Genomic DNA, 27219 nt, shown 5'->3' on the forward strand with positions numbered 1-27219 from the left:
GTTCATGGGTTCATGAACCATTCAGGAATATAAAGGCAGAGAGAAGAAGCTGTTTCTGTATATCTGAATGTGTGTCTTCGGGGTCCTGTACCTCAGGGATTCCCTGCCTAGGCTCCGCAGTCTTCTCCGTTAATGGGAAGTGTCCATGGAATAAAAAAGTGTGGGTCCCCCTGCTGTGCCTCCTCCCTGATGGTAGCAACGAGCAGAGGGCATGTCCTCAGTGGTGAGGGTCCTTAGTGACGGATGCCGCCTTCTCGAGGCAGATGCTGACTGTACACGGAGCCTCCTTACCATGTGGCTCTGTAGTTAGAATGCTCTCCACCACCGTACATCTATAGAAATCTGTAAGTGTCTTTGGTGACATACCACATCTACTCGAGCTCCTAACAAAGTAGAGCCGCTAGCATGTTTTCTTTGTGAGTGTTGGACACAGGATAGATCCTCTGAGCTGCTGCCACCCAGGAACTTGTAGCTGCTCATTGTTTTCCAAGTCTGTGTTGGTTAGAGTGTTCGAAACAGTTAATTTATATATTGTACTGTATAGAGTGAGTGTATGTACTGATTAGACTTGGATCCACTCCAGTGTGCCTACCGTCACAGCAGGTGCCATGTCATTAGCTCTTTGCTCAGTCCCCGAACATCTGGACAGCAAAGATGCATACTTCAAGGTGCGCCCCGGCGTTCAATACTGTATTCCCCTCAAAACTAATCAATAAGCTTCGAGACCTTGGTCTTCATACCTCCTTGTGAAATTGATTGCCTCATTTGCAGACCTCACTCAGTTCGGATCGGCAAAACAAAATGTCCTCCACGATCTCCATCGGCACTCGTGCACCACACGGTTCTTGGCTTAGCCTCTTGCTCTACTCGCTTGATACATATGAGGGGAAGCACAGCTCCAACGCACATTTAAGTCTGCTGACACCAAAGTCGCTGGCCGAACCAAAGGTGGTAACGAATCAGCACATGAGCATGAAATTCTGGCCGAGAGGTGCCCCAACAACCTCTCACTCAATGTCAGCAAGACCAAGGTGCTGATTATTGACTTCAGGACGAGGTCCATGAGCCAGTTTTCATCGGGAGATCAGAGGTAGAGAGGGTCAGCAGCTTTAAATTCCTCGATGTTCTCATTTCAGAGGACCTGTCCTGGGCCCTGCACATAAGTGTAATTACGAAGAGTGCACGGCAATGCCTCTACTTCCTTAGGAGTTTGTGAAGATTCGACATGACATCTAAAACTTTAACAAACTTTTATAGATGTGTGGTGGACTGTACATTGATTGGTCGCATCACAGCCTGGTATGGAAATACCAATGCCCTTGAACGGAAAGTCCTATAAAAAGTGGTGCCCTTCGCAGCATTGAACACATCTACACGGAGCGCTGTATCAGGAAAGTGGCATCCATCATCGGGGACCTCCACCATCCAGACCATGCCCTCTTCTCACTGCTGCAATCAGGAAGAAGGTACAGGAGTCTCAGGACTCACACCACCAGGTTCAGGAACATGTATTACCCCTCAACCACCAGGCTTCTGAACCAGAGATTCAAGAACTATGTTCTTCATATTTATTTATTTATTTATTTATTAATTATTTATTTTTGTGTTGGCACAGTTTGTTGTCTTTTGCACACTGGTTGTTTGTCCGTCCTGTTGGGTGCGGTGTTTCGTTGATTCTATTGTGTTCCTTGGACTTACTGTGTATGACCGCAAGAAAATGAATCTCAGAGAGCATGGTGGCATATATGTACTTTGATAATAAATCTCCTTTGAACTTTAGTGGGTACTAACTGGTATTTTACACCGTTCACTCTGCCGTTTACATCAAACTCTACTAATTCCGCATTTGTAATTTTCTAAATGTTAATGAGTTCCCGTGTATGAAAGAGCAGTTTTAAAATACCGCTTTCCGAACTTGTCTATTTCAGTGTTTGGAGATGATGCACCCCGTTAAACACCACTGAAGTTTAATCATAGGGTCAGAAGATTCAATAAGGTCGGCTCTGCCGCACATACACAGTGACGTTAATTCCCTCGCTCCCTCGCTGTCTTCGAGCAGTATTGAGAATGCTCCCTCTCTGATTGACAGCGCCCTGCTCGAATGAAGGATCACGTGTAAACCACATTCGCAGCAGGGCACGGGTAGGGTGCAGAGGGCGGGAGGGGAGCCGTCAGTTTTGACATTTTTGCCTCCCAGTAGCCGGATCATTTGACTTTGCCAGTTTCGTGTGACATCACCCAAAGTCACTGTGAATGGGGAAGCCGTGGAGGGAGGGGGATGGGGGAAAGGAACGGCTGCTAAAACACCCTCTTCCCACAAGAATAATGAGGGCACCTTTTCCACGAATCGGCTAACACAATTGGAACTAATAACAGAGACCCCTCCCGCGAAAGAGAGGGAAAACTAACCGGAGAAAGTGTAAAGAGAAAATAAAGTATCGAATACCCGGCCAGAGGCCCCACATCTTGTTAAAATAAATCTAGCAGAGAGAATTTCTAAAAAAAAAACTGCGAGATTTGTGCCTGAAACAGAATTAAACTCGGGTCCGTTCTGTTCGTTTTCAGTGTTGGAGCGGAGAACAGGAAGGAAGGGGGAGATTCCAGCGCTGTTAGAACACTTCTCCTATGGACGAAAGCAGCGCTCTCTCTCCCAAAGCGACTGCGTTTAGAATTGCCTCTCTGATTTCAGCGGCCGAACAACCAGGAAACGAAGAGATTCTGCAAAGTACTGCCCTCGGCAAGCACGCCCAGCTCAGTCTAACTTGCAGTAGGATGCATTTCAGCACCGTAACAAAAGATATGGAAGGTAACCGATTGCAAAATTCTTCTATTTGTTAAAAATGTCTACACGGGCACAAGAAAGCCGGGTTCCCGACTCGCACACGTCTCCTGCTACGATTGCGTAACTTACAAGGCGAGCTCGCCTTCTCCACCAGGAGCTCCAGTAAGCGCCGTGTTCGAATCCCGTGTCATCGATCAGTTAAAGTTTTTTTTTCTCGTGTCATTTAAAATTTAATCTTAAATTGTCGATATGCGCCTCCCCCGTCAGGGATACAAGTAAAACAGGTTCCTTTTAAACCACCGGTCGGTTTCGGCTTGCCTGAATGGTAAAACAATATATTTTATGTACTAAACTAGTTTGTGATCGTCTGAAGAGGTTTCCAATGCAAGCTGGGTCTTCATTGTTTAACTCTTTTGCGTGTGTGTGTGATGTGAGAGAAGTCCATTATCACCCCCCCCCCCCCACCGCCCGACCACCAACCCCACCCCCACTTTAAGTCATGGGTGTCAGAGCGAGCATTAAAAAAAAGCAGCGCGCCGCTTTGTCAACCAGACCACGTCCCCGGAGCGAGGAAATTCTCATTACCTGTCTTTATCTGAGCAGGGAAGGGAGGGGACGGTGGTGGAAAGGGAACCGGTTCCATGGCGAAGGAGACACACACCGCTTAAGATAAGAACTCCCAGGAAGAGCAGCTTAGCGCGCAGTGCGATAGCACGGAGCCAAACAGCCCTTCGCACCGCAGGAGAAACTTGGAGAGACAGAGAGGGAAGCGAGGAGCAGGGAGAAAGAACTGATCTGTTTATTTAAAGCGCCTCGGAAAAGCGAGGGATAATTTGGGGAAATGATATCGGCTATCTCCAGCCCTTGGCTAACTCAACTCTCCCACTTTTGTGATGTCGCAGCTTTCACGGCCAACAGCATTAACAGCCTCAGCTCGTCGGGCGGGGTATCACCTCTCGCCTTCACCCGGCGACCCCGGCGCCTACAGCCACGAAGCGCACTACGAGTCGTGTCCTGGAGCACAGCACGGCAGCTACGGCGGTTTCGGGAGCAGCAGCTCGGCAGCGTCCTCCGAGGCGGACACCGGCCCTCCTTCCAACTGCGGCTCGGTCGCCGTGCCGGGCAAAGCGCCGGTCAAAAAGAACCCGAAGGTGGTCAACATCACCGTACAACTGGAGATGAAAGCCCTGTGGGATGAGTTTAACCAGCTCGGGACAGAAATGATAGTAACCAAAGCGGGAAGGTAAGAAGCCGGGAAACTTATTAAACTAGCAGCCGCCATATTTTACATTGTGTGCGGTTCGTTCTACATTTCCGAATGCAAACCTTTCTCTTCCAAATGTAACTTGTGGGGAAATCTCACCCCCCCCCCCCACCCACATACTCTGTCCCTCTCCCTCTCTCCTTGCGTGAGGCGCAATTTTAGCCCGTGGAAGTATCGCCCCGGTGTCTGCAAAACATTTCGGCTGGATACATATCACTGGTGATCCCGGCCAGTTTAAAGTCCGGCGCGTTAATTTAAGGTTTTAAAACAGGATCATTAACGGATCCCTTTCCGTTAAACTCGTTTGCTAGCCTCCATTCGGTTATCAATGCTTATTTGTTTAAGTCCATGACGGCATTAACTCTGAAGTTTTAATTAGACATGGGCCTTGCTTTGCGCGTTAAGGGAAGCAACAGCGAGAGAGAGAGAGAGAGAGAGAGAGAGAGAGAGAGAGAGAGAGAGAGAGAGAGAGAGGAGAGAGAGAGAGAGAGAGAGAGTTAGATGGGACTGAAAATGCAACGTGCACACGGTTAAACGATGAGATTTCTTTCATAACGTTGCTGACACCCACCCCTTAAAACTGCATGCTGATTAGTAACTTCACGTATGAAAACCGGTGCGAGGGGGATATCCTGGTGACTGATTACCACGCGGTGAACTCTGATCACCGTCGGTTTAAAAAGCAGTTTTCTGTTACTTAATTAGATGCCAAACTGTGTTTTTTTAAAAATTTTATTTTCCCCCTCTCTTTAACTCTTCTCGGTTCAAGAGAGGATGTCACGGGAGCGACATCTTCTACCTGGGAGATTCCGAAGTCAGATAATATCAGGGCTTTGCGCTTTTCCGCGCCTGACCTGTGGCTCCCATTGTTGGAGCGCTCCACAGGCACCGGGGCAGAGATAAGTTCGGCAAATACACCATCTGAGTTAAAGGTCTGAATTCAGACTCCAACATTCCTTGTCTACCGCGAGCCTGTGGTGAGTCAGGCAAAGGACAGCAGGGTGAAAATAACATTACTGCGGTGTTCGCATTAAAAATACCTGCAGTTCTGTAAGAGTTTATAAATTACTAACAAACTGAATATTTTGCTGGTGCCTGATTATAATCTGTTGATTTAAAAACTTGCCGATGTTTTAGCTTCAATGACCTGTTAAATATTAACCGCGTGCACAAGACCGTGAAACAGAAGGTTGTAAGTTGAAGTCTAATTAAGAGCCTAACTAATTTTAAGACGCAAGGACCCGGTGAACAGGACACCAGAAAATTAAATTTAATAACACAATTACTGTAGGTTACCCTGGGGGGGGGGGGGGGAGGAATCGTGCCGCTTTATCGCTATAGTTTAAGATCCCGACTACAATGGGGGTAATATATGTATAAAATAGTATAATATAATAACTATATACTACAAAATAGTATACAATAAATACACTATCATAAATAACTTTGACTTAAAGTAGCTTGATAAACAATAGTCCCTGAATCTAAACCCATTTGAGCGGCATTGCACCACAGATATTTAAACTAAACACGGTCGGTCATTTTTAGAAGTAAGCGGCACGGCCTTGAACGGTCTAACTCGGGTAAAACACATTATTTTCACGCGAGCCCGCTGAGAGGAGTGTCCTTGTACATTTGGTCGGTAGAAAATGGCGTTATCGACGAGATGGGGAGCTGTAAAAATTAATACTGAATTGGTATGACATCTTACGCCCAACAGCACAGTAGCCCAACTCCGCTCTTTGCCGGTGCGCTCCTTTCACTTTAGCTCCTTGCACGGCATGGTAGTATTACACCAATTTGTTCTGCCTTTGTATTTAGAAACCCTTGCTATAAACAGCAATCACTATACAGCAAGGAGTGAGCAGAAACATATATCTATATGACGCAGAGGCCGGCTGTCCGATGCACGGTAGCTTACGTACTTTCAGCCTGACACATTATCAGCCCTATTCGACTAAGTTTTTAATGAATCATAATGTTACACACTCAAAGTTACCGTTGTTTTTTTAAAAAAATATATCTTTAATTGACCAGTTGCCTCTCAGACCCTTTTTCAGACAGCTCTACGCGAGATCCTCGCAGACAGAATAGAAAATGGCATGTGGGAGTGTGTGAGCTTGTTTTGGAATGATTCGGCCACTGACCGTACACAGGACAGGCAATGAGCTGTTAACATTCCTCTTTCGGGGTATGGTTCAGGCTACTTTCAATTTAAAAAAAAAGATAATTTCAGAATAAAATTCTTTACTGTTTGTGGGGGCGAATCCTTGAATTTTTTAAATCTCCCAATAGGGTTGGGGAGTAAGGTAACCAATTGCCTTCCTGGCGTGTAACTGATTATCTCTTTGCTGCCAGCCGCTTTGAAAAGCCTGGTAAAATAAACCCGAAAGTGAGACTGAAACGTGGTTTTAGACATTAAGGTTGGGTTCAGCGAGATCGTAATCAGATACACACGCACACATTTCGTGTGTGTGTGTGTCGGCTTAATATCATTTCGATTTACATTTGTGTGTGTGTACGCGTGTTTGCACGCATGTGGATGTGTGTGCCATTGCGACCGCACATACCAATGAATTACCCATGTATCATATGATTTCAAAATGCGATAATGTGGAAGTTACAGGGCTTTTCGCCTGGTTCTTAAAACGATGAACCCGGTGTCAAGTTATCTTTCGCTGCGGCGCGTCTGCTTCAAATTTCGTTTAACAAGAGCTATGTAACAAACTAGAGAATGAATCTCAAGGTTGTATACAATATACGTATTTTGATAATAAATGTACTTTGAACTTTAAGAAAACAAACTATTCAATCCCAAGTATTTCTGGTTGAATCCAAGAACAGGTACAATTTCAAACCAACACACAAAAAATGCTGGAGGTACTCAGCATGTCAGGCAAAACCTATGGAAAAGGGTAAAGAGTCGACGTCTCGGCCCGAAACGTAGATGCTGCCTGACCTGCTGAGTTCCTCCAGCTTTTCGTGCGTGTTGCTTTGAATTTCCAGTGTCTGCAGATATTTTCATGTTTACAATTTCAAACAAATCGATTCATAAAAAAAAATGTTAATTTTAAATAATCCGAGTTCCCATCATACTTTTGGAAATTGTAAAAAAAACGAGTAGTCATTGTGAGCCTCATTTTAAAAATCCCGCACAAAAGCCTTTGTCCTTCTAAGTGGATGGGTGAACGTAGGTCTAAGTCGGCCTGTGATGAAACCAGAAAAGGTAACAGTTCGTCTCGTGGTGTGTATTGGGGGGGGGGGGGGTGTTAGAAGAAATAGAGAGAGGGTGGAGGGTGGAGAGAGGGAGAGAGAGAGGTTTTCATTTCCTAACCAAACCAAAGGTAATAATGAACGTAACTGAATATCTTGTTCCAGGGAAAGGCTCAAACGGGAGGAGTGTAAACTGTAAACTCGACGAGATTAATGAGGCCTGTTTGGATATAAATACTAGGGTATTTTTAGACTGCAATGGAGGACCATTAAAACTAGTCACGGAGAAAGGAGATCAAATCAAGTTGGGATCTTATGTCTGTGGTAAACACAGTGCTGTTGTTGATCGCAGTTTCCAAAACGACTCAGCAAGATTGGAGCGGCGCGTATTGCTCTCAATTAGATTCCAGTCCAAAATGAAACTCGAGTGAACGGCTTGTGGGACCATCACCAGGCCCCACAAAGTTCGGGAGAGGACGCTGTCCGCTCCGAGACGCTGTGTGGCAACCACGATGTTTAGCAAGAAACAAGGAAGGGTCATCATAGTGAATGCTGTCGGATAATATAACCTTCGCTAGAAATGGAGACCTTAAAAGGTGTCCTTATATGTAACCCAGGCGTAAAATTAACGCGCGGTATGTTACAACCAAAAAAAAACAGGCCACCCCTCACGCTATTGCATTCCGTTTTCCCTTTAATAGGAACACGCTTCATTTCCTGGCATGTGTGCATTTCGTTTACTGTACTTCAATAGACGAGAATTATATTATAATAAATATATAGCAAATTTAGCTGTGAAATAGAATGCCAAACCTTGCTCTGCAGCTCAAGGTTTCACTGTGTGAAGCGTGACTGCAGTTTGAAATCTCCCCTCGTTTCACTCCATAAAATGCCACTGACCAGGTAAAAATGTTCCTCCAAGGCTTTTGAAAGAGTTGAGATCAAGTTATTATAAATTACTGTTTTAGCTGATATGGGAATTTAAGAAAATAATTGTGCAGATTTTCGCTGTCTCTCTCCCTCTTTCTCACATGCACACGCCAACGCATTTAACCATCCCCATGCATTCGCGTATTTGCACATAGATCCCCCGCACCTTGCACACGAATGTAAACATGTAAATTCACACACGCGCGTGTGCTTTTGCGCTCCTAGTCACAACCCCTGCCACTTAGTTAACGCGGTTCTGTTCCTAAGACAGAAAGCCTCTTTGGGATCATAGCTTGGTGCGAGAGATGCCAAACCTCTGCATAATTCCCACATAACTGGACACAGCAACTTCCATTTGGTCTGGTTAAATTTTATTTGCATTTAAACCAGAGATCAAAATAGAAAATCCCTAAATTATTTCTGAACTTACGGCGGGAGGGTAACTGACCGAACGTTGAATCGAAACAAAAGATATTCATTATTCATTTAATATTGTGTTGCAGTATTCAGCGTTGCATTCTCCCACTTTTAATTATTTACCTCCCGCGGTTATTTCATCGAACCTCCCGTTTTATTGTAGAAGTACTTATCTCCTTTACATTAAAATTATAGATAACCACGGTCAAATTTATGCTAAATCTTCGTAACGGAATTCGAATTAAATCATGTCCGATTTTGCATGAAGTACTTCAAATTTGAACAATCTTCCTCAAAAAATAATCGACAGGACAGCTTTATTCCAACGTTCCTTAACTGTGAAATTTAAACCCTAGAACTATAACTAGAACTGCGGATTCTGTTGGCAGTTTTAACCGTCAGCTCAAAACCTGTTTAGCTAACCTTGTTTTTAACTAACATCTTTCTGTCTTCCATTTTCATGTTTGTACTTTATCCCGTTGTAAAACACTTTCAACTGCATCGTTTGTACACGAGGAATGGTTCACAAATTGTTATTAATCTGCCGGAGTCTTTGATTGCCACAAGGCTTTTATTTTTCCTTAGAAAGGCGCTGTCTATGCTGGAAGCATTGTGGGTTTTTTTATATCTCGTGCTATGTTTTGACTTAACGTTAGAGAAGTCTTCAATCTCATACTGAGTCGCTGTTGTCGATCAGATTCCTGCCAGAGGAGCGGAGTGTTGGGGCAGAGCGTTCTGTACTTCCTTGGGGTATTGTTCCGTGAACGTGACCGTGAATGTGCATCGCCCGAAGTCCTGTAGCTCATGGAGTAATTACGGGCGCTGTGTACTACACAGAGGGCTACGGCAAAGAAATAGGCTGAGCTTCTAGAACTATGTACCTACTTATTTATTTATTTAAATGTATATTTATTTATTTTATTTGTTTGTTTATTTATTGCGATACAGTGCGAAAGAGGCCCTTCCGTCTCTTCCAGCCGCGCCTATCTGCAATCCCCCGATTTAATCCTAGCCTAATCGCAGGGCAATTTGCAATGCCCAATTAATTTACCAAAAAGAATGTTGCGGAAGGACACCGGATCACCCGGAGACCATGGGGGGAACGTATAAACTCCTTAAAGGCAACGACGGGAATTGAACCCGGGTCGCTCGTACTGCAAAGCCCTTGTGCTGACCACCGCGTTCTGCACTACCGTGCCGCCCCAGTCAGTATATGCCGGGAAGTCGGCAGAAAAGGGCGAATGAAGGTGGAATTGCCCCGGATGTCGGCAAGTTGAGCCGATTCTCGCTGCGTTAGGGCTTCGTTAAATTACTTGCTGCCGAGGTTTAACCGACTCGCTCTTTTCCCCCGCTCACAGGAGAATGTTCCCGACTTTTCAAGTGAAGCTTTTCGGGATGGATCCCATGGCTGACTATATGCTACTCATGGACTTTGTACCGGTCGACGATAAAAGATACCGGCAAGTAAAATCAAACTTTATCGACGTTAATTTAAGGGAGAGATAATATCGCGATACGCTTTTAGTAAAGGCGGTGAAGCGGTATTAGTTGGACATTCTCGCGGGGGGTAACAACAGCTTGAGAAAATATTAGGACGATCCGGTACAATGCATACCGCCAACGCACCTTATATGTTCTATATACGGTACACGCTCTAAATCAGGGGTTCCTGGCCACGAACCCCTACAATTAACCGAGAGGTCAGTGGGCCCCAAGCTGGGAACCCCTGCTCTAAGTTGATGCATCGACTCCAATTTCAGTCTCCCTCCGCCACCTCCTAACCCCATTGTGTATCTTGATCAAGAGATTCGGTCGGAAAACTGTTTATTCCCTTCCATAGATGCTGCCTGACCTGCTGAGTTCCTCCAGCATTTTGTGTGTGTTGCCTCGTAGTGAGATGTATTTTTAATAGTCAGACGGCGGATTACTTAGTTACCGCTTCGAGAGACGCTCAACCCGTACAGACATATGAGTTCTAAGACAGAGGTTAGAGACTATAGCTTGTGATATTGCCAATGAACTTTGGTCTTTTATCTTACTTATCTAAGATTATTCATTCATACAAGTATCTTGTTCTGCTTAGTTGATATGAGTAATGTGACTAGAGTGGAGCACTTCTCACTATCAATTCCCCCCGAAAAGATATTTTATAGCAGTTGTTTATCTTGCTTGATCTATCTTGAAACCAAACCCAAATCCGCTAGTTCCCATTTACTGAGGTAATTCCGCCAAAATAACGGATACTGAAGACTGAACCGGGAAACAGATTGACGTTGAATTTGCGTGGATAATCAATGTGCGTCATAGATAGCGCCCTTTTAGACATAACCTGTTTATTCACACAAAGGGGCAGAACGCGAACGCAATTATTAGCACAACGTTTTGCAGTACGGTGAGCCGGGTTCAATTCCCATCACACGGTAGTGTAGTGGTTAGCACAACGCTTTACAGTACGGTGAGCCGGGTTCAATTCCCATCACACGGTAGTGTAGTGGTTAGCACAACGCTTTACAGTACCAGTGACCCGGGTTCAATTCCCATCACACGGTAGTGTAGTGGTTAGCACAACGCTTTACAGTACCAGTGACCCGGGTTCAATTCCCATTGCACGGTAGTGTAGTGGTTAGCACAACGCTTTACAGTACGGTGACCCGGGTTCAATTCCCGCCGCTGCCTGGAGGGAGTTCGTACGTTCTCCCAGTGACCGCGTGGGTTTCCTCCGGGTGCTCCGGTTGGTAGATTAGTTGGTCAATTGTACCGTGATTAGGCTGCTGTTAAATCGGGGGCTGCTGGGCGGCACAGCTCGAAAGGCCGGAAGGGCCCGCTCCACAATACTTGTCACGCAGGACCAAAATCTGTTTGAAATGGTATTGAGCATCAAAAAGGAAATGTTGAACAGAGCGCCAGGGTGATTTATTGGTTTATTCATATATCGTGAGGTCCTACGCAAAATAATCAACAGACCGCTGTTAAAATAAAGTTTTGCACTACACTCCATCCACCACCGATATTCAATAACGTGTTTGAAAAGCGCCCTTGGCCTAACCGGAACTTGCCCCCCTGGGCTATTTTAGAGTCTGAAGCAATATAAAGTTGTGGTGTGTGTGTGTGAGTGTGTGTGTGTGTGTGTGTGTGTGTGTGTGTGTGTGTGTGTGTGTGTGTGTGTGTGTGTGTGTGTGTGTGTGTGTGTGTGTGTGTGTGTGTGTGTGTGTGTGTGTGTGTGTGTGTGTGCAGTGCCCAAACTTCTCCTCCAATCTTCGGGTATTGTATAAGAAAAAGATTTTTCCGGTTTCTTGGGCCAGACAATTCCAAAGATGCACAAGAAATGTATTCCCTTCCCAGACCTAAATCACCAATTCATCCATCCCATATCCCCGTCTACATGCTGGGCTGTAGTGCATCTTGTTTCCGAATAGAAATGGAAGTGCGGAGATCTTCCCCCGCCCCCACCACCATTAATAAATCTCCACTGATTTTACCTTAACTAAACACTTCTAATGAGGAAGACGTCGCCCTTGCTCACAACGTTACCAACGTTCCCAGAAATATACATTGCTTCTGCCAACTCTCGTGTAATTCTCTCAAGTCCTGCCCTAGGGTCTCAGCCCGAAACGTCGACTTGGAGCTGGTTGCAAAGGTGCAGGTGCCTGGAACACACACACACACACACACACACACACACACACACACACACATACACACACATGGTCACACTCACACACACACACACACACACACACACACACACACACACACACACACACACACACACACACACACACACACACACACACACACACACACAGATTTAACCACGCATATAACACACACATCCACAAACGCATACAAAAACACACATACACACACGCGAACACAAAAACGCAGACTGGCACACACACAAGCACATACAGCACACGCATACGTACACAAGCACAGACTCACAGACACACTGCGTCACACACAAAGCAAACATACATACACACATTGGCACAGAAACGCAGATTCATAGACACACAGGCACGCACAAAGCAGACAGTCAGACACACACACACACACACACACACACACACACACACACACACACACACACACACACACACAGACTCAGGCAGGCACACTTACACAGACAAATGCAGAATCACAGAGAGTCACATACACACATACACATACACTTACGCAAGTGAAAGCTCACTAATACACACAGATAGACACAAACGCATACAAAACGCTGACAGCCAGCCAGCCATTATATATACGATAGAAACAGTAAACGATGAAGCAGTCAGACGGCCGGGCAGCATCTGTGGGGGGAGGATACAGAATTAAGCTTTCATGTCAATGGAGCTTTCTGTATGGACCTTTACATTTTCACATCGATCGGAAACGTTTTAATTCCGTAACTGGGGCATACGATTTAAGGCATCTAAAGCTACGTTGTCTTTGCTCCCTTTACAATTTAATTCCCTTCCCGGGGCGCTGGTGAGTGAACACTGCGATGTTCGCTGCATGCTCTACGCCAGCCGTCGAAACACGAAGTTTATCTATTTTGCGTTCAGTAAATAACACGCCGAGACCTCGCTGTTTACTTGCTGTGGGGATTTATTCATCCTTGTTCTCCCCAGGTATGCTTTTCACAGTTCCTCCTGGCTGGTAGCCGGGAAAGCAGATCCAGCGACCCCCGGTCGAGTGCATTACCACCCCGATTCCCCAGCCAAGGGCGCTCAATGGATGAAACAAATTGTCTCTTTTGACAAGCTAAAACTAACCAATAATTTATTGGATGACAACGGGCATGTAAGTAGGTTGATGATTTACGTTCGGTTTCCATTATTGTTACTTTGGGCTGACGCAGATTTAAGATCATAAGACTAGGCTTTTTTCCACTGAGGTCGGGTGAACCTGGAACTAGAGGTCATGGGTTAAGGGTGAAAGGCAAATTGTTTAATGGGAACATGAGGGGGGGGGGGGGTCTTACTCAGAGGGTGGTGAGAGTGTGGGTCGAGCTGCCAGTGCAAGTGTTGGATTCCAGCTCGATTTCAACATTGAAGAGAAATTTGGATAGGTATACGGATGGGAGGGGTGCGGAGGGATTTAGTCCGGATGCAAGTCGATGGGGATACGCAGATTAATAGTTCTAGAGTGTTCCAGGACTCTATGACGTTATAAGACATAGGAGCAGAATTAGGCCATTCAGCCCATTGAGTCTGCACCGCCATTCCACCATGGTTTATTTATTTTCCTTCTCAACACCATTCTTCCGACTTCTCCCTCTAACCTTTGACACCTGGCTAATCAAGAACCTACCAGCCTCCACATTAAATATACCCGATGACTTGGCCTCCACACCGGTTTGTGGCAATGAATTCCGAGGGTTCGCCGCCCTCCGGACAAAGGAATTCCTCCTCATCTCTGTTCTGAAGGGACGGCATTACATTCTGAGACTGTGCCCTCCGGTCCTGGACTCACCCGTTATAGGAAACACGGCCACCGTAATATCAACTCCTGACTAACATGAAGCAGCCTCCCTTGTCTACCGAGCACCCGACGAGCCTCTATTAACAGATCCGTTAAATTAAGGCATTCCCGCAATAGGACGAGTGGCCTTTATCTGAGCCGTAAGGTCTTCATATAACCTATTTTGTGTTCCTTCATACGCAGATCATCCTAAACTCGATGCACAGATACCAGCCGCGGTTTCACGTCGTTTACGTTGACCCGAGGAAGGACAGCGAGAAATATGCCGAGGAGAACTTTAAAACATTTCTGTTTGAGGAGACCAGATTTACGGCGGTCACGGCGTATCAGAACCACCGGGTATGTGTATTTAACGGGTGTTGTCATTCGGTATGTGGGTCATCACCAGTCCCCGTACCGCCGGTCCGCGGGTTTGCAAGACTACGCTCTTCAAAGCTGCCAGTGATCTAGACCAATCTGGAAACGATCAGCAATTTATTGCTCTTTAAACCCGGATTTGGACACAACCTATCGCACGTCAGTTGCGAACTAAAAAGTAACACGCGTTCGCTTGTTAATAACAATGTCGCCAGTTATTTCGGAAATTCTGGACATTTAAAAATACCTGAGCAGTTTTGAAATATTCTTGGTGGAAGATATTCCCATTGCATTGTTTTACTAATATTTAGAAAGTCGTAAACTCAACAGATTCTGCAGCTGCTGGAAATCCAGAGCAACGGGTATAAATCGCGCCGTTTGCACGATTTGTTGTTTCCTGCGGGGTTGGAGTCTGAGGTTCTTGTTGCAGTTTGCGCAGCTTTTTTCGCGGTGCTTGGGGGGGGGGGGGTGGTTTGATGACCGTGTTGCCCTTCTTTCTTGTTGCCGTTTAACGCAATCGGTTAGTTTTTTGTGCGGTGGGGGGAGGTTGTTGATGTTCTTGTCGTTTTGCGCGGTTTGTGTTTTTTTTGCGCGGATGGGGGAGTTGATGGTCTTCTTTGAACGACTCCGTGGTTTTCCTTATTTCGTGGCCATCTGGTTATCTGGAGAAGGCGGATCTCGGAGTTGTATACTGCATACGTACTTTGATAATAAATGAATCTTCAACCATTTGAACAAGGTGCTGGAGGAGTTCAGAAGGTCAGGGTGCATCTCTAGCAGGGGTTCCTAACCTGGGCTCCGTGAACTTGGATGGGAAAATATTACATCTAATTTTCACTAACCTCGAACTGAAATTTGGTATTTCCTTCAATCATTTACAGGCGGAAGTCTGCTCACGCTGGAAATCCACGGCAACACACACTCAAGGTGCCAGAGGAACTCAGCAGTTCAGGCAGCTTCTTTGGAAAAGCTCGGGTGTTTACTCCTCTCCATAGATGCTGCCTGACCTACCGAGTTCCTCCAGCACTTTGCGCGTGTTCCTTCAATAATTTGTTTTTTTTAAAATGTTTTGATACCTGCATTCAATATAATCACTTTCTTTTGTAATCCTGTGTATCTTATTTTATATATTTAAAAAATATTATTCTGAGAGATTCACCAGACTGACAAAGGGGTCTATGGCATAAAAGACTTCCAGAAACCCTGATCTATAGAAATGAATAGCCAGTCGACTTTTTGAGCTGAGACCCTTCATCAGGACTGAGTTCCTGCCGCATATTGCATGCGTTACTCCAACAATTAGAATGCATGCGTGCCAGCATCTTATTAACGCCAGTGCTTCGGTAATCTTGTGACAATGGGCCACTTGCAGTGTACTGAGTGGAGTCATTCGCAAAATTCTTAAAGATAAAAAGCTCATCTGCAAACTACTAGAGTGGCAAATTAAATTGATGGCCCCGCTTTAAATCTATGGCTTCGGCGTGTCGAAGCAGCGACAGGGAAAAAGTTAGAGAGTAGAATTCATGTGTTGGTAGTTCAGTGCATATAAAATTGAAGTATGTGGACGTGTCGACACTGTCATGCCTTCGGATCTTCGCGCTAAATCATACTGTCATCTGTTGTATATATCTTCCTGGCATGCGTGAACCCTGATTACAGGGAGCTCCGACCGTCAAGCAGCTTTTTTTTAAAAAGGCGGCTTTAAACTGGCAGCTCCCGCTTGCTGTTTGAGAGTTAAAGTCTGTTTTGGAGGGTATCAGGGGAGCGGCGTACCCTTCATTCCACGACATCTGCTCGATTCATTCACAACGGGGCAGCCTGGAACCTGAGAGTTTAGGGATTTCAGATCTAAATCCGTGCAGCTACCTCAAGGACTCGCGACCTGCAATTATGACTATAGAAAACTTCCTAAAACCCACTGGGATGCAATTATCTGTGTAAATCCAAGGCTCCGGTATTTTTTTAAAACCAAAACAAGTATCCCAGCGAGAAGTGTCAATCAAAGGTGGCGCGGCTCAGTTACAAATGGGCCGCGTTCCACTTTTAATGGCAATCCTTCAAAGTTTGAACAAAAATATGAAGAGATCGCTCATTGCCGGCCATGGCTTTAAATCTGTTTCAGTTGTGGGTTTCTTTTTCTAATGTAATACCGATGTGTGACACTCCTGGCATGGTCCTGATGTCCGAGAGCAGCTGTTCTGAGTCTGTCTGCCATATCCTCTGCCTTCCATCCCCTGACCTTTCCGTCTGCAACTGTCAATAACGGATTAAAGTTTTCTTTACAGCCATTCCGGACATTTACAGGGAGCATATTTTAGCAATGAATTAACAACAATAGAACATTTCGCGCCGGATCATTTCTGTACAAGAGAACGTCGCGCGATGCGATTATTACACTATTTCTTCTACAGTCGCTTTTAGACGCCTCTCTGGCCAGTTCTTGGGGTGCACAAGTAACAAGGCGACAACTGAGCCGATTAGAACTGACCGAAAGTTAGCAATCTTTGTTTTATAGACTGTGACAAACTCACATATATCAGCAGGATTTATAACGTGCTGCTCCCAGTTTAAATAATAAAGTAGTTGTTGATTTGCCGTTTGTTTGAACACGCTGAAAAACAATCAAGTCACTTATTGCAAAGAACATGCATTAATTAAATGTCACTAAAGTCTTCTTATTCTTATTTATTTATTGAGATTCAGCGCTGAACAGGGCCTTCCGGCCCTTCGAGCCGCGCCGCCCAACAAACCCCCAATTTATTCCTATCCTAATAACGGGACAATTTACAATGATCAATTAACCTACCAACCTTTGGACTGTGGGAGAAAACCCACGCGGTCATGAAGAGAATGTACAAGCTTCTAACAGGCAGCGGTGGGAATTGAACCCGGCTCACTGGTACTGTAAAGCGTTGTGCTAACCACTACGCTACCGTGCCGCCCCATTCTGGGTTCTTCCCCCTTCCTTTCCAGTCCGGATTAAGGAAACGTCGACTGTTTATTAAATTTCTATAGATGCTTCCTAACCTGCTGAGTTTCTCCAGCATTTTGTGTGTTGCAAAATATTTTAATGCTTTATTCATAAAATATTAAGATGAGCGCGTTTATTTATGCCGGGAAATGACAGATGTCAATGAATCTGTTGTAAAAAAAAAAATCTCTCCCTACTTGTACATAGTTCTTTCCTTTTGCTTGTTTTTTCTTCCCACTCTTTTCTATGAGTGTATACCTCAGATAAATACTTTGTGGAGATTTGTGACATATATGATCATATGATATGTACAATGTCTGAAATACATCTTATGGAAATGTTTGTTTGATGATGAATTTCAATTAAAAAATAAATTACAAAAAGAATTGCATGGAATATTAAGTTCCACTCTCAAATCAAGGTCTGATTGACGTGAAGTATTTGATCTTAATTCCCACAGATAACACAGCTAAAAATCGCAAGCAATCCATTTGCAAAAGGATTTAGAGACTGTGACCCTGAAGACTGGTGAGTGAAAGAAGCCAAAGGCGAAATTAGAATTATTTATTTAGAGATATAACACGGAAACAGGCCCTTTCGGGCCAAAGAGTCGGCGCCCCAATTTCACCATGTGACTAATTAACCTACTGCGCCGTATCTTTTTGGGAAAATCACGCGTTCACCGGGAGAACTTGCCAACTACTTACAGACAGCGGCGGGAGTTGAACCCGTGTTGCTGCCGCTGTAAAGCATCACGCTTCCCGCTATGCTACCGTGCCCGCCAAATTAGGTTGACAACATGATTAGATTTATTCGCGGTTTCACAATTTAAAGAGATTTTTCTTTCGTTATGCATGCTCAATATTTTTTAAGACTCAAAATTCACTGGTTTGATCTAAGTGTTCTCAAATGAACAGTTTTGTACCATATTGTAGGCCGAGGAATCACAGACCGGGCTCTTTGCAATTAATCAGCGCTTTCACCAGAAATCGGAACCCGGTATCCTCACCACAGCAGAACGGCAGTGAAAAAGGTATGTGAACCTTACCCTCGTCTCTCGGTCTCAGAGGCGCAGCCACCACGAGCTATGGCTTTTCCAAACAAGCCGCTATGCACATGCTTCTCATGTACATGGTCAGTGTTACACAGACTAGCATAGCATTCCCTGGAATTTAAACATCGAGCAGTGCTTTGACCGAGCTTTCAAGAGAAGCTGGTGAATTAGGTAGAAATATTTTTCACTGCGTGGAGAGTCCAAATCGGAGTGGCAGGGTCCATGTAACAGAGACTAGGATTTCAGGAACGAATGTGAGAAACATTACTGCAGTCTGAGTTTTGATAGAAATATGGAACTCCCTTCAAACCGCAATTAAATTTTGATAAAATGGTTTTGTATGCTGTCCATTACATCCGTTGGTCGACCATTGATGTTGCGTCCTAGCTGTCAATGGTCGACCAACATTGTCTTTAGGGTTTAGGTTTAGGGTTAGGGTTAGGGTTAGGGTTAGGGTTAGGGTTACACGAGCCAGGGCAGTGCGATTTGGCGAGCGAACTGTTGCCCGTGTAGCAAGCCCCGCACCCCCTCCCCCCTTCTCTCCACGCCACTGCTGGATCCAAAGGGGCGGCGGAGACCGATACAGCTTGGCACCAGCGGCGTCGCAGGACTTGCCAGTCTGCGTCGAATTCGACGTAGGACTGCCTTAGGATTTTTCCGTCGGGATTTATTACCGAAGCCTTCCCCAGGAGAGGCTACAGCCGCAAGGCAGCGGAGGTTTGAGATCAGAGTTGTCCCTTCTCGATGAGCTGCCAACCACGGCTGACGAGCCCCATCTGCCCGAAGCAACTGGCACCGGTACTGCCCGAGGCGCCAGTGCTGATCCATACAGATCATTCCATCGCATCAGTACAAGGGGAAACGGTAAAGGGTTGCAGGCACAGAGAGAGAGTGCAGTACAGACAATAAGGTGCAAGAAGGTAGATTGTGTAGTTTCCTCCATCTTGTTGGACTAGAGGCGTATTTAATAGTTTTATGACGGTGGGATAGAAGCTGTCCTTCAGTCTGATGGTATCAGCTTTTGTGTCTTCTGCAAGACTATTGAACTACGACTGGTTAATTCTTGTTCACTCACCGTGTTGAAAGATATGGAAGAAAGGCGGATACCTGGAATTAGGGTGCAGAGTAGCAATGATCTCACTAAATGGTGGAACATTCTCCAAGAGTTGGATAATTTCCTCTCTCAGTGACGGTCTTCTAAAGAATTCGGTAACGTCCCTCGGGTGTGTGTGTGTGTGTGTGTGTGTGTGTGTGTGTGTGTGTGTGTGTGTGTGTGTGTGTGTGTGTGTGTGTGTGTGTGTGTGTGTGTGTGTGTGGGGGGGGGGGTGTCTTCGGGGCTTCGATGTTTCTATGGTTCCACCGGGTTTCTTTGTTTCATGGATGTCTGTGAAGAGGGCGAATTTCAGGTTGCATACTGTGTACATACACTGATATTAAATGTACTTTAAAATATCACACACGGTTCTGCAGAGCCATATAATTCCGTTCTGAAGTGCAGTTGGGTGCATAAACCTGCGACCAGTTTGGACATGGTAAAGAAGATGAATTGCACTTAATGTAATTGATATAATGTTTTATCTGATGTCTGATGGCCGTGACTCTGGAAAACCTCTCTGGAATGTTGGGATCTTTTGCATTTAAGGTTGATTAAATGTGAAATTTCCCTTTGAACGCAGAAGAAACGCCTCCCACTCCTACCCCTTCTCCAAACTAGTTCGTGTATATTCAGAGAATCCATCTGGAATATAGAGCGGATAACCTTGGGATCATTGTTTCCAAAGTGCTTGATGTTAAAAAATGAAAATTTGGATTTGAATTTTAGAGAGGCAGGGTTTATAAGACGATAAAACCATCAGATATAGGGGCGGAATAAAGCCACTGTACCTCTCGACCCTGCTGTGCCATTTCATCAAGGCTGATCCATTTTTCCTCTCAGTCCCAATTTTCTGCCTTCTCTGGTAACCCTTCACGGGCTGACTAATCAAGAATCTATCAACCTCTGCCTTGGCCTCCACAGTCACATGTGGCAACGAATTCCACAGCTTCACTGCCCTCTGGCTGAAGAACTTCCTCCTCATCTCCGGTCTAAATGGACGCCCCTCTATTCCGAGGCTGCTTCGTCTGGTCTTCGACTCTCCCACCATAGGGAACGTCCTTTCCACATCCACCTTACCAGCGTTCGATAAGTTTCAATGAGATCCCCCCCCCCCCAATTCTTCTAATTCCAGTGAGTACAGACCCAGCGCCATCAACAAGGCTTTCACTCCCGAAATCATTTTCGTCAACCTCCTTTGACCCCCCTGCAATGACAGCACATCTTTCCTTAGTTAAGGGAAACTGAGGCTTCTGTACCTTCTTCCTGATGGCAGCTGCGAGAAGAGAGCATGGTCGTCCATGCTGATCAATTCTTTATATCACTCCATTGTGAGAGTGCAAGGTAAACAGAAACACTATGCAGGATATAACATTACAGATACAATAAGACAACGCAGAATAAAGTGTTACAGTTAGAAAGGCAGAACGTCTATGGGATTTTGTGCGTGCGAACTGGCCCCCTCATTTCGCAACAGCAGTGAAATTACCCACAAAATGCACCATCGGCTGGCATGTACTGAGGTCATACAATAGTGTTCAGTTAAAAACAATAAATTGCTTATTTTCTCCTAAATTAATTGGATAGACCGGCTGAAGCATATTGCAAACACTGGAAATATAAATTTCATCGGGGCCATAATATAACTGTTCACCACGTGTTTGTATTTTCGCGTTCAAGCCATTTGTAAACTTTATTTATGATCAACAAAGGAGATCTTTGTCAAGGTCCAACGTTCCCAAAAGGCGAGGGAATGCCGGTCTCCCTGTAACCCCTAGATTGGAGAGATCCCGAGTTCATCCCGCGGAGCTGGAACCGTAGAACCATCCTCCACCCTACCCCCTCAAACTTCGACCTATCATGCATGTTTTACGTCTTATGAGAAAGTGTGCTCCCTTTTATACCGATTCCTGCCGGCAGCCTTAACTCTGAATGTTCACTCGGCTGTGCGGGAGGCTTAAAACAGTACGTTTATACTCGCATGTTAGCCAGTCGGTGCCCTGTAGGAGGCATGAGTCATGCACCGCCACCCGTTCCATTTTTACAGAATTTATTCCCATTTAATGATTGCATTTCCGGGAATTTTAAGGCACGATGGAGAAATTATTCCAAGCAGAACAGGAAGAGGTTTTATACAGTTATATAGTCTATGGGATTTTGACACTGAAAATAACACTGAAGCTGGTTATTCAGCCCATCAACCTATGCCAGAATTTATTTTCCACTTGATCAATTTTACCTGTTGATTAAATTTTCCCTCAGTCGCCACTTTAAACGTAGGCAGCAGTACGATGATTCAGCCCCTGAGCAAAATTGTTTCTTAGTGAATGTCTTGCTTGGGGTACTAGTAATGGAAGGTTGAATAGGTTAGGACTTTATTCCCTGAAAAGTTGGAGAATGAGGGAGGTGCTGCGGGACAGCAGGGCCTGTGCAAAGTTTGTCGGGGTCGGATTTTGCCGGTATTTGGAGAAGCGGTCAGAAGCTTAAGGGTGGGGGGGGGGCGAATTTGCCGGGTGCTGCGGGACAGCCCCCGATCGAGTTCTTCACGATCCCGTTTCCCGAGTCAAAGGAGCTCAATGGATGAAATAAATAATCTGTTTTAACAAGCTAAAACGAACCAACAAATTATTGGTCGACAACGGCCTGTGAGTAGGCTAAAGATTAATGTTCGGTTTCCATTATTGTTTCTTCGGGGTGGCGTAGATTTAAAATCATAAGACCAAGCTTTTTCCACTGAGGTTGGGTGAGACTGGAACCAGAGGTGATAGGTTAAGGGTGAAAGGTGAAATGTTTAAGGGGAACATTAGGGGAAACTTTTTCACTCAGAGGGTGGTGTGAGTGTGGAACGAGATGCTAACGGAAGTGGTAAATGTGGGGTCGACGTCAGCATTTAAGAGAAAATTGGATGGGTACGTGAATGGGACAGGTGTGCAGGGCTATGGTCCGAGTGCGGGTCGGTGAGAATAGTAGTTCGCCAAGGATTAGATGGACTCTATAACTCTAATCATCTTGTAATTAATCCTCATGATCCAGTGGAGACTTAGCATGGCGGGTTATAAACTTGCTAGAAATATATAAAATAACGAGAGGCGTAGATAAAGTAGAGAACCGGTATCTTTTTTCTCTTGGGGTCGAAATGTCTAATATCAGAGGGAATGCATTTAAATTCAAAGGACATGTTTTGCGCAAGTATTTTCCACCGGGAATGGTGGGTGCCTGGAATTAACTAGCAGGGTGGATTGTGGAGGCAAGATACAGCAGAGGAGATTCAGAGGTTGTTAGATTGGCGTAAAAGTGTGCAGAGAATGGGGGGATATGGACCACGTGCGGGCACATGGGCAGTATAGTAGCTTAGAGATTAGCAACGGTTTACAGCACCAACAACCCGGGTTCAATTCCCGCCACTGCCTGTAAGGAGTTTGTATGTTCTCCCCGTTACTGCGTGGGTTTCCTCCGCGTGCTCTTGTTTCCTCTCACAGCCCAAAGACTTAGTTGGTTAATTGATCGTTGTAAATTGTCCCGTGATTAGGCTTGCATCCAATGGAGGGACTGCTGGGTGGCGCAGTTCGAAGGGACGGAAGGGCCTATTTCACGCCGTTCCTCAACCAATCAATAAATGATTTAGATTATCTTAGTGCTGCTGCCGTAATCAGCTCGATATAGGTTAAAGAAAGAACAACAAATCATGTTCTTATTTGATTTTTAATTATTTATACGATCTGTCTTTTGCATCACAGTTGTTTGTCAATCTTTGCTGACGGAAATTGTTTTCATGAATTCTATTTTCATGTAAATGCCCGCCAGAATTGAAACTCAAGGTAGTATATAGTGGCAGGCACGTACTTTGATAATACATTTAACTTGACCCGTATTTACATCCTATCCTTATTCTAAAGCTGTATGTTCTTATCTTTGGTATATCGTATCCGTAGATGCGGACGCCAGAGGTGACTATGATCGGGACCCTAACCGGACAGCCATGCACGCGGAACATCCACACCAGCAGCAGATCATGTCCAGGGTGCTGAGTCCGGCTCTCCCCGGTGGACTCCATCCGCTCAGCCGGCCAAGCCCACCTCACGAACTGCGACTGGATCCCCACACACAAGCAGCGGACACCCTCCATCATACTTACAAGTACCGTTCCTACCATGACACCTACATCGGCGCCAAACCCAGGCCGAGTCCCTACCCGCTGCCTGGGATAGCGAGTCATAGTTATCATCACATGAACCCGGCTGCGAATATGTACCCAGGGAGCGCAGCGCCCGCTAACTATGACTATGGACACAGATAAACACCGGGAATTTCAGCAATGTACTTACAGCTTTTTAAAAGGAACTGCTAATACTGCAAACTGAAGAAGATGCAGAAAAGTGGGGTGATATCTGTCTTATTTAATTGAACTGTTTGCAGTTCAGGAAAATTCCACGTTGGTGCAAATGGAATTGAACAACTTTTTAACTGTCAAGTTGATTGATAGCCCGCTAACTAATCACAGAGGAGCTTGGAGGAGGACCTTAATTGTGATTGGATTGTAACTGGGCGGGTCTAAGGCAACGATATTGGAGTATGATTGGTTGGGTTTTTCTTTTGACTGTTTGATACAGTGGCTCACCAATCACGTATGCGTCGTAGTACATTGACTGATCCGATCATCCAATTGGAAGATGGTGCGGTATAGTTCTGGTATCGCATTGGTTCCCAGGGCGGCGTACTCCCACGTGGCTGGATGACAAACATGGGCATGTTGTTTCAGCGAACCGACTGCACTGAGAACTGTGGAGAAAACGCGTAAACAGGCAACTGGGGTTAATTTTATTTTATTGTTTTGTGAACGGCAAAGGTGTCGAGTTGCACTTTCAGCTTTGAGAGAAGCCATAGTTTATTTAGAATGGAGACTATTTCACGATGGCACGGATTTAGCCACGTAGTTAAAAATTCAGCAAATTACATTTCATATAAAAACTGTGCGTGTTCAAAAACCGAATCATTACGTCAGTACAATCGCATGAATGTGCGTTAAAATCTGTTGATACAGACAAATAAAACGGAGGGCAGTGAATCTTATTCGCAGTCTTTGCATTACAGTATTGTGGGGTTAAGGTGGCAAAGCGGCTCTAATTCGTAGCCTAAGCCTTCCGCGCAGACATGTCCGAATCTCAGCATAGCATCTAAGTCCATATATATTCTTGAATACATAAAAAAGACTAGTAGTGATTTTTGGGTTACCTTTTCAATGAAAATTCGTTCCACGCGTGTCCACTTGGGGAAGAAAGTGTGTCTTATTTGCTATTCCTGTCCCGAAGCAACATGCTTAACTCTTTAATTGCCCTCTGAAGTGGCCCAGGCAGCTTGTTAGTTCGGGGATGTTTTAGGGACGCAGGGGAATCCCACGGGGGAAACATGTTCAATTCGGATCACATAGATATATTAGCTTCGACATAATATTAGCTGTTCAATTTATTGGGGTTCTAACGTTTTCCTGTCATTCATTCTTTGGGGTTTCTTCTGTTGCATGGATATCTACGAAGAGTAAGAATTTCAGGTTGTGTACACTATACGTTCTCTGGTATTAAATGAACCATTGAAATATAAAGCTACCTGCTGACCCAAACATTTGTAATATTCTAATTTAAAAGTATATATATATATATATTTCTCTAGTTTTGTGTGCAAATGTTATATTTGGGGAAAGGATATATTTGCATGTATTTTGTGTTACTCTGAACATTGAGGCAGTTGCGTTGGACAATCAATTCGAACCCGAATTTCAATGTGCTGATTTTCAATTCCTTTGTATTTTCTGACCATTCTGGTGTATTTCAAAGGATGCCTTAAAATGTTTCCCAAAAGAAACGAAAAGTCGAGAAATACCGGTATTATTCTTAATGCAATCTTGTTATTTGGTAACACAAATACTCGGATATTAGCAATTGAAGTTTCAGTGCCAAAGTTTGGTCACGCTGATATTACCGCGGAATGAAGTTAGTATTTATTATTCCTTGTGTCGTGGACGATGGAAATGGATATATTAAAAATACAGGGACTGTGTGAAGGAGGACCTTTAGCTAAACGATGCAACGAGCAGGGATAGTGTAGATACGTGTAGATATTTAACCTGTAGATATTGTACATTTAGCTAGCAACCGTTACTTTTTAGTGGTTAATAATGTTTAAATGTGAACACAGCATTTGTTGTAAAATGGCTTTCATATTTTTAACAAAAATAAGATCGGCGTGTTGTAATTTTCTATATGAACTGGTAAATTTAAAGAAAGATTAAATACTCCCTTTTGACTTTTAGCGAATTGAGTTTTTTTAATTCGCCAATATATCTGCATTCAGTCTTTGACGTTTCCCTCGAGAGTGAGTTCATATCAATACGGGGGGGGGTAGAGGTTAACGCAACGCTATTGCAGCTTGGAGCGTCAATTCTGCCGCTGTCTGTGGGGACTTTGTACATTCTCGCCGTAACTGCCCTGGGTTTCCTCCGGGAGCTTCGGTTTCTTCCCACGGTCCAAAGACGTGCCGGTTGTAGGTTAACTGGTCGTGTAAATTGTTCTGTGATTAGGCTAGCGTTAAATAGGTGAGTTGCTGGGCTGGAAGGGCCTGTTCCGCGCTGTATCTTTAGATAAATAAACATTTTTATAAAAGGGGAAAAAACGTATCGAAAAGTACTGAGGGGGCAGCACCCGTGGAGAGAAACAGGGTTGCGTTAACTGTTTCTCTTTCAACAGATGCTACCTGACCTTCAGAGTGTTTCCAACGTTCCCAGTTTTTACTTCAGATTTGAAGTATTTTAGCTTTCAATTATTTTCTTATAAAATTTATTTAGATACAGTACGGTAATAGAGCATTCCGGTTCAATGAGCCCGTGCCGCATAATTACACCCATTAATCAACCTACTAACCCCGAATGTGGGAGAACCCAGCGGAAACCTACGCGGTCACGAAGAGGACATACAAACTCCTTAAGACAGCAGCGGGAATTGAACCTCAGTCTCTGATTAACTGCAGCAGATTACGCTAACCACTACGGTACCCTGCCGCTCCTATTATTACTGTGATGATTTACCTTATCTGCCCCGTTCACGGGCTCCCCGCATTTGTGGTGAAGAGACGTGGTAGGCGACCACCTAGTGTTTGTCAATGAGGCTGCCCCAAGCAAAGGAGGAAGTTCGTGTGGGACAAAACAAAAAGCGGGTAGCAACCAAAGGGCCTGTATTCGAACCCACAGCAGCGTCGTTCCACATTTCAGTAACTAATAACGGAACGCACTGCTCTTTAAAAGAAAAAGTTAATGGCCATCTTTGTGGTTTTACATAACCTCTCTTTCAGACAACCGCTGGCTTCCCGTTACGAGTCTGTTATCAACGTTATAAGTTAACGCTCTGGGAACAGAATCAGAATCGGATTTATTAGCAAAGGCATATGTCGTGAAATGTGTTAGCTTTGCGGCAGCAATACAATGCAGTACATGATAGAAAGGAGAAAAAACTGTGAATTGCAAGTAAATATATTAAATAATTAAATTAAATAAGTAGTGCAAAAATAGGAAATTTAAACAGTAGTGAGGATGTGTTCATGGGTTCAATGTCCATTCAGAAATCACATGGTCAGAGGGGAAGAAGCTGTTTCTGAGCCATTAAGTGTGTGTCCT

The 27219-nt window shown here is 44.7% G+C and overlaps 1 protein-coding gene across 1 annotated transcript; it reads left to right on the forward strand.

Moving 5' to 3' along the window:
- The first annotated feature begins 3349 nt into the window (after positions 1–3349).
- LOC140730885 (T-box transcription factor TBX1-like) lies at positions 3350–25862 on the forward strand. The gene is given in 8 exon segments (XM_073051873.1): positions 3350–3772; positions 3774–4025; positions 9965–10066; positions 13229–13400; positions 14265–14420; positions 17870–17937; positions 18345–18442; positions 23489–25862. Coding segments are annotated over 8 exon segments (1362 nt in total). The 5' UTR covers positions 3350–3623; the 3' UTR covers positions 23854–25862.
- Positions 25863–27219: the final 1357 nt, after the last annotated feature.

The sequence above is a fragment of the Hemitrygon akajei genome, chromosome 7 (assembly GCF_048418815.1).
Source record: "Hemitrygon akajei chromosome 7, sHemAka1.3, whole genome shotgun sequence".
Classification (NCBI taxonomy): domain Eukaryota; kingdom Metazoa; phylum Chordata; class Chondrichthyes; order Myliobatiformes; family Dasyatidae; genus Hemitrygon; species Hemitrygon akajei.